Raw genomic sequence first — 12,015 nt, 5'->3', positions numbered from 1 at the left:
TGCTCCAACTTTGAGGCTGTATCTGTCTTTTCAAGCATGTCCATCCAGTAAGTATTCCCTCGTTTTTGATGCATTGTCGTGAAAGACAGCAATCGTCATCGCAGAGAGCCTTTTGTCAGCTCTCGTGATTGCCTGAGTCGTTTTTCAATATTTTTGGAAGACAAGAAAAAACACAATTTTTAGAGCATACAATTGTTCTTTTGTTTATTATTATTATTGATATTGTAACAAAAACCTCAACCAGATGGGTGAGCAAGTAAACGAAAGGAAAAAGGCCCAATAAAAAAAAAAAATACTAATTTTAGTTCTAAAAATCTTTTTTTTTTCTTCTTGTTTTCCAAAATTATTGAAAAATGACTTAGGCAATTACGCCGACCATATTGTCATGTCTTTGTAAAAAAAAAAAAAAAAAAACAGGCATTCAATCCCAGGTATTTGTTTTGTTTATTTATTTATTCATCTAACTATTTATTTATTTGTGTGTTTATGTATTTATTATATTGGGTTCCATGTTATTCAGGAGAATAAGTATCATAAATTTCCCCCAAATTTGTGGTCCTTGGGGCAGCCTTTGGTCATCCACGACATGGACACGCTTCAGCTGGCGGAACAGACCCTGGTGGCCAAGATGGTGGGCTCGGCGGAGGTCCTGAAGGACCGCGAGGCCGAAGTGCGCATCTTCCACTGCTGCCAGTGCACCTCTGTGGAAACGGTCACCGAGCTCACGGAATTCGCCAAGTCGGTGCCGGGCTTCTCCGGCCTGGACCTCAACGACCAGGTGACTCTGTTGAAGTACGGCGTCTACGAGGCCCTCTTCGCCATGCTGGCCTCGTGCATGAACAAGGACGGGCTGCTGGTGGCGTACGGCTCGGGCTTTATCACGCGCGAGTTCCTCAAGAGCCTGCGGCGGCCCTTCAGCGACATGATGGAGCCCAAGTTCCAGTTCGCCACCAAGTTTAACGCCCTGGAGTTGGACGACAGCGACCTGGCGCTCTTTGTGGCCGCCATCATCTGCTGCGGAGGTAAACTCAGAAAAGAAAACATTTTTCAGTCTTTTGAATGGGACCCTGCAAAGATTTTTTTTTTTTTTTTAAATGACTCACAACAAAAATAAGACTTAACGCCGTATGCGAATGTGCAAGTCCCCTGTGGCATTATGGGGAAAAAATGCCGAATGGAAATCATGCACTGCAGACATAATAGTAAATAATAGAAATTAGGAATAAACAATAAACAGTGTTTACTTACTTAATTTTCAAACGTATTGGTATAATGTAGGCTAAATGCTAAAAAAGGAAAAAAAAGCTTTTTTTTTTTACTTGTGTAAGTCCTGTCGCATTATGGGAAAAAAAGTTTTTAGCATATAGCCTACAAGTGCATTGGAACATACTTGCAAATATGTTCAAACGTACTTAAATACTTGTACATTGGAATGTACTTGCAAATATGGTTAAATGTATTTGCAAATGAGTTTGAACCTATTTGCCGGTCAAATGTTTACTCCACATTGGGAGTCCCACGCTTCCGTAATCAAAGAAGGAAGTCAACCCCCAAAATTCTTTGCAATAATGTGTTCTATGTGCCTTCTCTAGTCCAAACATGGCCTTCTGATTAATATTGCGTTTCTGAAATATTAGTTAACCCGCAAAATCCACCCGTTATCCATCTCAAGGGGCAGATATTTTGTCACTTCTTCTGTCGACTGAAAATGACATCAGAGTTGCTCGGGTAACGACCAATCACGGCTCACCTGTTTTCTGAAGCGGAGCCATGATTGGTCGTTATCTGACTACTGTGACGGTATGTTCAGTCGACAGCAAGTGGCAAAATGGCCGCCCCCCGGGCAAAAATTGGTGGATTTGACTGCTTAACTCATATTCCACAAACGCAATATTAATCAGAATGCTGTGTTTCGACTGGTTGGCCTGCATAGAACATGTTTATCTCTTATTTCACATAGATCGTCCGGGCCTGGTGAACGTTAGCCACATCGAGCACATGCAGGAGAGCATCGTGCAAGTGCTACAGCTCCACCTGCTGGCCAACCACCCGGACGACGCCTTCCTCTTCCCCAAGCTTCTGCAGAAGCTGGCCGACTTGCGGCAGCTGGTCACCGAGCACGCGCAGCTGGTGCAGGAGATCAAGAAGACGGAGGACACGTCGCTGCACCCGCTCCTGCAGGAGATCTACAGAGACATGTATTGAGCGGCGTGCCCCGTCGCCGCGTTCTATTTTGTCATTTTCTTCTATAAGCTCGGGGTCGGACCCCAGACGCCCCCTCTCCTCATGCAGTAAGGGCTAGCTTCATTTTCTGTTAGCTAATATCAAGCCTCGTTTCCACCAAGCGGCGCACTTTAAGTTCGGTACACTGACGTAGAATTTGCACTCCCTCGGTTCATTCCACCCGTCTGGTATTGAAGCCTCTTGAGCCTATCGGGCCACCGTACTCCAAATGCGTAAGTGAAGCAAGCGAAGGAAAACATTGCATGGAACTTGGAGTTTCTACTGCCACGACGAACACTGACTCAAAACAGCCAAACGCCAAAACGACGACTTCTTTTTTTTTTTTTTAAGTAATGTTTGTTTTCCCTCTTTTAAAATGTTTTCAACCCCCCGCACATTTGGTTGCTGCTGGTGACCAGCCTTGTCGTACCCCCACCCACTGCCGCTGTAATTGGCATGTTTGGCAAAAGTTTAATTTTTTTTTCCAAATGACCTTACTTTATTCAGCTAAAATTATGACTCTTGTCTCCTAAAATGACCATGTAATTCTCCTTTAGCACAAAAATAATGTATTCATCCTCGTAAAAATCGCATTTTTCTTTTTACAATTATCTACACCTGTACCCCACGATTTTTTTAATTTAATGTTAAGAAATTCATTGTGACCTAATTATTCTTTTTTATTTTACTATATTTTATAAAATTTTATTGTCATTAACATTACAATATACTATTTATTCACCTAAAAGTACGATTTTATGCACCAGAACTAAAGGCTTTTTCTCCTCCTAAATCGAGTATTTTATTTTTTTATTTTGTACTTTCTATTACTTTGTAGGGGTGCTGTATGTAGGCTTGCTGAACAGTGAATCATGACAAACAAAGGGGGAAGAAGACAAAAGTCTCATGCCAAGAAGAACAAACAAACAAATAGCTGATGCCATCATGTGATGTCGCTTGTTTACATTGTGCCCTTCCTCATCTTTGCTGACTTCACTGGCGGCTCGGATTGATGATGTCATCCTTCAGCTCAGGATGTACCTACCATAATCATCCTAAAGTATGGAACTGAACTGCACTTCTTGGTGGGAACTTGGCTCGAGGGGGCGTTGACTCTGGGTGCGCCGCACTCCACCGTGACGAATTTTGAAGAAAAGAAAAAAACTTCTGGGGGTCAGCCTTTATGGCATACCCGCTCTCTGAAACACCCGAAAATGAGGAAGAGTGAACTGTCACTCCAGCAGAATGTAGATTATATATATTATAGTGATCTAAAGCCATAATCTTTTTCAGTTAAGTCCATGACGTGTGGCTTATTTGGACGTGATGTCTCTTGTACTCATTTTTCATATTTCCTTTCTGTGGCTGTACAGTGGATATAAAAAGTCGGCACACCCCTGCTCAAATCTAAAAAAAAAAAAAAAATTGAACACGGGTGTGGGGACTTTATTTAGCCACTGAATGTATGACTAACCTCACTTGAGCAATATGCATCTGGACTTTTTTTTTTTTTTTGTTAACCATCGTACTGAAGCGTCTGACCACCTCAGTGCACACAAGCAGGCCTGTGACATTGAAAGGGACACCCTGTTAACCTGTTTTTATACTGGATTCTTGATAAAGCACATACTCCGTACTGTTTAAGTGCTTTGCAATATTGCAGCTAACTACTAAAAAAAAACAAAAAAAAAAAAACAATTGCAGTAGTTCTCACTTGTTGCGTTTGTTTGTTTTACACAGTCCCATAATTAAATGAAATAATTTTGCTTTTAGTTTTGGTAACATATGCATTTGGTTAGCATTTAGGGCTCATTTTGTACACAACAAGGTGACAAGTACATATCTGCTAATCAGGTGGAGGACTTTAAAAAGAGATTCAATCTGATGTCATCCTACACTTCATGTCAAGTGGATAAGGCGGCTTTAGTATTCTTGCAGTTTGGAGTCTTAGGGCCACATTGAAAACAAGGGAAACTACACATTTTTTTGTTGAGTTAGGTCTGACAGCTGTTTATAACTATTTTTTGGGTGCAGAGTACAGTAGGAAATATAGTAATGTACATTATCCGCTATCGCTTTAGGTGCCAGCTAATTGTGTTGAATTGAATTGGATCGTATTTTTATACTCCGATGTGTATGTGCAGTATGTATGACTAATTCTGGTTGTCTGAACTCAAAAGAGAAGTCAGGATACGGCTCATTTGAATATCCGTAGATTCACGTTAGGGACATTCCGATGTGTGCTTTGCCTTTTTTTTTTTTTATTGCCACCAAATATTGAGAGCCACCAAAGCTGCAACCACTCAATTCATTCATACATTCATTCATTCGGTGTCATTTAAGGACTTGTGATTAAGTATTTTTCTTCCTTCTCTATTTGTCATTGAATGATCATCTCCACTTTCATAACGTGTTCTCAGGTCACATAATGATGCTAATCGGAATAATATCAGATAATATGTGTGTGTATGTATGACATCACTATGAGCAACGATCACATCTCTGTTTAACATAGAACCTGATTGCAGGAATGAACATGGCCGTATATGTTGCTTCATCAGAATTTAGTAGGATTTTATACAAAAACGATGCCCGCTAGTCATATTTTTGGGATCGTTTGATTATTCATATTTTTGGACAATTAAAGTAAATTATGTTCGTGTTATCATTTGTTGTTGTCCCTTTATGAATGTAATTGTGCATATAATTTTTGTTTTTTTTAATAATTTCCTACTAAAGTGATACTTTGTCACGTTATTGTCGTCCCCTAGCCGCTGCTATACTGGGATTCGTATCTCACCAAACACGCAAAGAGTCGGTTACTGACTTTTCATTTCCTCATACAATGCTGTTTATTTACTCAACAGCAATACATTTTTGGTTGAATGAAAAAAAAGTTTTAGGAGAAAAATCTGATTAAAAAAAACATGCAAAATTGATGCAATTATATTTAACTCATTCACTGCTATAGATATCAATTTGAAATGGGCTGGCGGTGAATGAGTTTATACACACACACGCACGCACACACGCTTTTTAACACAATTCAAAACGCAGTATATTGTATGTATCTGTATTGTATGTGTATCGCCCGTCACTCACTGAAATATTTGTTTCTACAACGTCAGCTTTACAGATGCCACACATGTCCAGTCCATAGACGCTATTTGAGGAATTAGTCTTAGTTTCAAAGACTGTGCCTTACCACGTGTGATATACAGGCGCGCCCGCACACACACACCCCCACACACACACGCACACACGTTAGTCCTTGCAGACAGGAAGTGACGTTTTATTTGAGATCACAGTACGTATCGGTGAAGAATCGCAGCTTTAAAACATGTCATGTACACAAACTGGGCCCAAAAGAGGAAAATGTGACTTGTCTTCTTCGTGTAGGGTTGTTTCTTTGTGCGCGTGTATTGAGAGGGATTTTTTTTTTTTAACGAATCAATGAAAACAGCGTCCCTCTGCTGAACTCAGGATTAGACGTACTGTTCATTTTCTAACTTTTAGATGTCATCTATAGTTCTCTGCCTTATAGCGTACCAACAGTACTGATTTACACTTTTTTTTTCTTCACCCAATCCTGGCTACATGCTACTTTGGGTTGCAGTTATGATGGGAATAAGCTGACATGATTGTTTTTGTTAGCCTGTTTTTATGGCGAAGGCAGAGACTCGAGGAAATGATGTCATTGTGTATTGTGGCTTGGTACAAGATACTGTAAATGTGTATGAGGAATGTATAGACAATAAGATGGTATTGAATGGATTTTTAAAAATTAAAAAAAACATTCAAAACAAACTTTTTTGCACTTTGATTCTATCTGGCAATACATAAGATTGCATCACATTAATAGTACAAATACTGCAGTCCAACTCGCCCGTTTCTCCCTAAATTTAATTCACTTTATTCACATATTACAGATGCACATGTACCACTTTCAGTTATAATACAAAAAAAATGCATATGCTAAAATCGAAGTAAAATGGAACGGACAATATCAAGCTTTAACTCGAAACACTGATCTAAAATTTAAAAACAAAAACAAAACATGATTTACTTTTACAAACCTAAAATTTCGCTGATTAACATCCAGTAGCACTGATGAAAACTTGTGGCGCCGTGTGTTCTCTGTACCTTGAGGTTTATGCAATTGCGTCCCCGCTGCACTAGAGAGCGCTCGCTCTCCAGCCAATCACCACCTCGTTGGCTACGACCTCGACTCTTCTTCCATCTCCTCTTTCCGGTCTCATGGTGAACATGGCGGCGTCCATGGCCCGAGTTTGCCGCTATGTTTTACGACACCGGTGTTGCGTCCCGCAAACTACAAACTTTGCACTGAAATGCAAATTTCACCGTTCGGTTTCTGTGCGTAACGGGCTGCTACACGGTCTTAATAAACGCGGAATTGTGAAGGAATCTTTCCCAGATGACGCGGCGCACGACCGACTCCCTCGCCTGCTACAGTCCGGTGCTCAGACCGTATACTGCGGCTTTGACCCCACGGCCGACAGCCTCCACGTCGGCAACCTGCTCGCCCTCATCGGCCTGCTGCACTTCCGGAGCGCCGGCCACCATGTAGTCGCCGTACTCGGCGGGGCCACGGCGCAAATCGGCGACCCGAGCGGAAAAACGAGCGAGCGGGAGCGCCTGTCCCCGGACGCCGTGGAGGAGAACACGCGCGGCATCCGCGAGAGTATCCACAGGATTTTCACCAACCACGAGCTGCACTTCCACGACGGCTCCAAGACGCCGGGGACCGTGACGGTGCTGAACAACTTGAGCTGGTACAAAGACTGGAACGTGGTGAGGTTTCTGTCGGAGGCCGGCAGACACTTCCGCATGGGCACCATGCTGAGCCGCCACAGCGTCCAGTCCAGGCTGCGCAGCTCGGAGGGAATGAGCCTGACCGAGTTTACCTACCAGGCGTTCCAGGCCTACGACTTCTACCACCTGAACCAAATATACGGCTGCAAGATCCAACTGGGGGGCACCGACCAGCTGGGCAACCTCATGTCCGGCCACGACTTCATTCAAAAGTAAATACGCCCACAAACACAAACTATGATCCCACAACACTTCAATATCATTTCAAACTCACCTTACAATATTACCTGTAGAAGTTAATTAATTTATATATTTATTAATATCGACAACTTTTTTTTTTTTTTTAAATCGAGTAACCGTTTGGTGTCGTCGTTTAACTTGAAATCCTCCAGATGTCTTTAGTCTGTCATTAAAGCAGACTGATTTTGTGTTCGGTCAAAATAATACATCTGCTTTTACCTTGGAAAACATTGATGAACCAGTAACTGAATCAGTTTCAAAACAGTTTGTGAGTACAGTATATGAATCCCTCTTATGCGATATTGCCTGGTTGTTGTTTTTAAATCACTAAACACTACCAAATTACCATAAATAATTGGTTAATAAACAGTAACCTTGGGGGGGAAATATCTTTGTAATACACTTGAATGCAAATAAAGTTGTATCTGATTATTCAATTAAGAAATAGAATAATCGATTCTGAAATATTCGGCCCTACTCTAATGCCAGGTTTTTGCAAATTTGGGATAAGTACGCACATCTTCGTGACGCCGTGTTGACATCTTCTCCAAAAGCAAACCAAAATATTAGAAACTCTTGTCTGCTGTTGATTTAGTTTTGTTTTGTTGGGGAACCTCAGAGTGAGCGGTGAGGAGGTGTACGGCCTCACCCTCCCCCTGGTCACCAGCACGACGGGGGACAAGCTGGGCAAGACGGCGGGGAACGCCGTGTGGCTCAACCGCGGCAGGACGTCTCCCTTTGAGCTCTACCAGTTTTTCCTGCGGCAGCCCGACGCCGGCGTGGAAGGGTTGGTGAGGTGCCGCAAAACCCAACAACCGCCAAGTAGCGTGTTTTTTATAGAACTCGTCTGTATTGGCTGAAGGTACCTGAAGCTGTTCACTTTCCTGACGCTGGCTGAGGTGGAGAATCTGATGACGCAGCAGCGAGCAGATCCCGGTAAGCGGCTGGCACACAAACGACTGGCAGCCGAGGTGACAAAGCTGGTACATGGGAAGGAGGGCCTCGAGAGTGCTAAGAGGTCAGATGCCGATCTACTCTGTTGTTGTTGTTTTGTGTTTGGCATTATAAGTGTCAAATAAAGGCAGACAGGGGAAGTGGCTGGACAGGCTTTCTGCTTCAGACCCACGAAAAAGCACGAAAAACCTCCGACCTGCACAGGTTGTGTCGAAGATCAACAGTTGGAAAATGTTTGAAAGAAAGCCGTGTTACTGTTCAGTGTGATTTAAGCCACGTTAGCGCCATGCGCGAGTTTGCATGCGCGAGTTTGAGCTGATGTGCATGTTGTTGTGCTCAGTATTGGCCGCGTTCCTTTGGCCTCGGTATTACTGCTTTGCATGTGTTTTATGGTGCTCCGTTGGGATTACGTTTAAGTGTTGACAGGAACTTTTCGAGACCAAATATATCTATTTAGCTATTAGGGATGTCGCAATATCGATATTGAAATTGCCACAATATCTTGTTGTCGTCTCGTCTCAATATTAATAGCAGCAAATCTGTTTAAAAGCCCGTTGTTGTCCTTTTGTGCAGTTCCAGCACCCTCTGGTGGTTAGTTTGTTAGTGCAGTTTAATTTGATGCCACCTATGTTTTAAAACCCACGCTAATCACCAATAGGACCATGGCTGGCCAAGCCTATTTCTTTGTAAATGTTATGTATGTACAAAAACAGAATATTGTGATTTAAAAAAAAATAATAATAAAATATATATATATATATATATATATATATATATATATATATATATATATATATATATATATATCTCGTGAGCTTTTATACCGCATCGTGAGCTTTTTATATGTCGCCACATCCCTACTAGCTATCTGTCCATCCAAATCTTAACTTTGGCCTTGTTAAAGTCGTAAAAATGTGCCTGTTATTTTGCTGCAGATGCACCAACACTCTGTACCACAGCAGCGTGCAGGCGCTGGAGGAGATGAGCGACTTGGAGCTGCAGGAGCTCTTCCGAGAGGCTCCCTTCCATGAACTGCTGATGGAGCCGGGGACCACGGTCATCGACGCGTGCCGGAGGGTCGGTGCCATCCCAGAGGGTCCCAAAGGGTACACGCACGCACACACGCACGTTGAGCTTGAAAAGATATTTGTCTGGTTAAGCCTCCATTTATGTTGCGGGTGGAATTCAACCCTTTTGAAAATAAATAATAATAAAATCAGAGTAAAGTTAATAAAGTTTGGAAAACAAATGTTTTACTTTATTTGCATATACTATCAACCCCATGCATGGCATATTTAGAAATGATTTTAGATTCATTGACTGCTTCGTAATGTGTTGCTGTATATTATTATTTTTTTCAGGGTCAACATCCCATTTTTCAGTCTTTATATACATATATTTTTATTTGTAATTTTATAAATTTTAAAAAGGTCAGCATATTATTATTTGATCATTATAAGTTATATTTGATTAAATATGTATATTTAATGAATAAAAATAAAACATGGATGATTTTTTTTAACGCTTTAAATGACAGCCATTTTTTTTTTTAAAGAGAGCCTCTTGAGTGCCAGCCAAGATATTTAAAGGCTCACACATTGTGTTTTATCACTACATAAACACAGAAACTACCAAATGAAAGATTACACTTTCTTCTTTTATCACTAAACAAAACTTTATTTAAAAATTTTTTTTTTTTTTTATAAATCATCAGTAAAACATGGATTGGTTTCACTTATTAAATCACTTATTTTCAACCAAAAAAAAAAAACCTGAGAAAACTATTTCATGCACAACAGTGACTGATGCTAATCATTTTTGCTTTTGGCGGTTCAGATAATACCAACAACAATGAAAATGTGCTTTTGATGGCAATATATAAATACAAATACCTCCAAATATTCATCAGAATTTTACACTTGCCAAACTTAACTAAACTATTTGCAGACTGTTTAGTAATAACAGTAGTAGTAGCAGTAGTAGTGTGTATGTACATACATTACATCATCGCTTGTACTTTTAATTTAATTTAAATAATCCCTCAACTTTTCCCTCCTTTGTGAGACTCTTTGTAGTAGATTTAACATGACAAACACTTCACTCGCTGCTTGTAACAGTCACATTTCCAAAGGTCGGCCATGTTTTAGGAGCTTACAACTTGTATGAGCTCATCCAAGAGAGATCCAACGCTGCCATCCGCTGGCCATATATTTGACTTTCGCAGCTAAATAATCAAACCAAGACATTTCTCTGCCCATTCCCATAAAAAAATTTAAAAAAACAGACGTCGACAGCGCTCAAAGAATTAATATATATATATATATAATATTAGAAATGTATACTATATTTATTATTATCATCACATTTAACAGGAGGGTGGTAAACATGAAGCGGGTCAAACTGACTCATGAATATTTCTGGATTAGTCAAGACAATAACCCAACAGGAGGGCTAAAGGAACAGTTAAACCCATAAAATGAGTTTGAAAGCAGCATTTTTCAAGTTCCATTGCACTTCAGCACCAAGATGGATCATAAAAGTCATAACGACGCCGCCTGCAACCACCAAAACGGTCATTTCACATTGGAGAGCACACAAATGACTGTATCAACAGTATACTTACAATATCGTCAGAGCTTGAGTGTGGCATCAGGCAGGTCTTCACCACACTCCATTCACAAAAGCGCTCGTTTCAGACCCTTGGAAGTCAGCCATCGCTCCCCCGTATTCGAGACGAGAGTGGCGCGGGAATTGAGTGCTGGCGCTGACTTGACTGCTTTATATTTGACGGACCCTTGTGTGTGCAGGTATCGGATGGTTTCGGAGGGAGCCGTGTGGCTCAACCACACGAGGACTGACAATCCGGAGCAGGTGCTGATCCCCAAGTTCCACATCCTGGCCAACGGACTCACGCTGGTCCGAGTGGGCAAGAGAAACTTCTATATTATCAAATGGCTCAGTCTCTGAAAGGTGTGTGGAAGTGACCTTTTTTTTTTTTCCCATCTAAATATTGTACAGAGATCATGAATATCATTAACTATGGTTATTAAAATGATTTTATTTAAACGTTGCCTCTTGCCTGCTCACTTTTAAACAGCCACTCGATGTGTTTGAGAGATGAACAGCAGGGGGAGGCGTTGCCCTTAGCATAAAATGGTGGTGGAACACAGCATGCTCCAACAGGTTGATGAGCTCATACTGAAGGAAGTGCTACTTTTTTTTGGGGGGGGGGGTGTTTTGTTGCGTATACTGCATTGCTATTGATTTAGAAAATCACAAATACTGTAGTAAAACGCCTCACTTAAAGGGACAATGTGTGGAATGTTTTGATTTTTCAATGATCATTTGAAATACCCATTATTCATTTAAACAACATGCAAAACAAAAAGCTCTATCACATCAACGCCATTATTTTTTATATAATCGTAGATGAAGTAATCTCTACTTATATTACATAGGGCGCGTCTCCTCTACTGGCTGCCATGTTTCGCTGCCATCTTTGAGCTACGGATACTTGAAGGAGAAAAACTCAGCGAATGTAGATACTAAGCACCATGACAACTACATGTGTAACATAATATGCAATGCACTTACCGTGTGCTTCAAAATGCACGTCTTAGGTCGATGTATTTTATTATTTGACCACTAGATGGCACTGAAGTCTACACATTGTCCTTTTATGGATAGTATTAATTTGCACTTTTTAATCCTCAAGGATAATATTATTTTTATTTACATTTTTTGGTTTGCTGTTTGGAGTGATCG

At 40.9% G+C, this 12,015-nt stretch overlaps 2 protein-coding genes across 5 annotated transcripts in view; both read left to right on the top strand.

Moving 5' to 3' along the window:
* Window positions 1-6,030, top strand: part of pparab (peroxisome proliferator-activated receptor alpha b) — a 31,721-nt gene extending 25,691 nt beyond the window's left edge. For 2 of the 3 annotated variants that reach the window (XM_086028672.1, XM_086028673.1), the window contains exons 6-7: window positions 521-1,022; window positions 1,961-6,030. In XM_086028672.1, coding sequence (XP_085884798.1) covers window positions 521-1,022; window positions 1,961-2,205 — 747 coding nt within the window. In that variant the 3' untranslated portion in view covers window positions 2,206-6,030. The remainder of the gene's footprint in view (window positions 1-520; window positions 1,023-1,960) is intronic. The other variant, XM_086028674.1, reaches the window with a different exon arrangement.
* A 432-nt stretch (window positions 6,031-6,462) lies between these two features.
* Window positions 6,463-11,316, top strand: yars2 (tyrosyl-tRNA synthetase 2, mitochondrial). 2 transcript variants are annotated; one of them, XM_086029667.1, is made up of 5 exons: window positions 6,463-7,268; window positions 7,916-8,083; window positions 8,159-8,314; window positions 9,186-9,356; window positions 11,058-11,316. In XM_086029667.1, the coding sequence occupies exons 1-5, from the start codon at window positions 6,481-6,483 to the stop codon at window positions 11,215-11,217; spliced, it is 1,443 nt and encodes a 480-aa protein (XP_085885793.1). In that variant the 5' UTR covers window positions 6,463-6,480; the 3' UTR covers window positions 11,218-11,316. The 2 variants fall into 2 exon arrangements, with proteins under 2 accessions (XP_085885793.1, XP_085885792.1); XM_086029666.1 differs by having other exon boundaries at window positions 7,892-8,083.
* Window positions 11,317-12,015: the final 699 nt, after the last annotated feature.

This window comes from Filicampus tigris, chromosome 4, assembly GCF_054856515.1.
Source record: "Filicampus tigris isolate MCC_2025a chromosome 4, RoL_Ftig_1.0, whole genome shotgun sequence".
In the NCBI taxonomy this organism is placed as follows: Eukaryota; Metazoa; Chordata; class Actinopteri; order Syngnathiformes; family Syngnathidae; genus Filicampus; species Filicampus tigris.
Note: the sequence above shows the minus strand (reverse complement) of the source record. Positions and strands in the feature narration are given on the sequence as shown.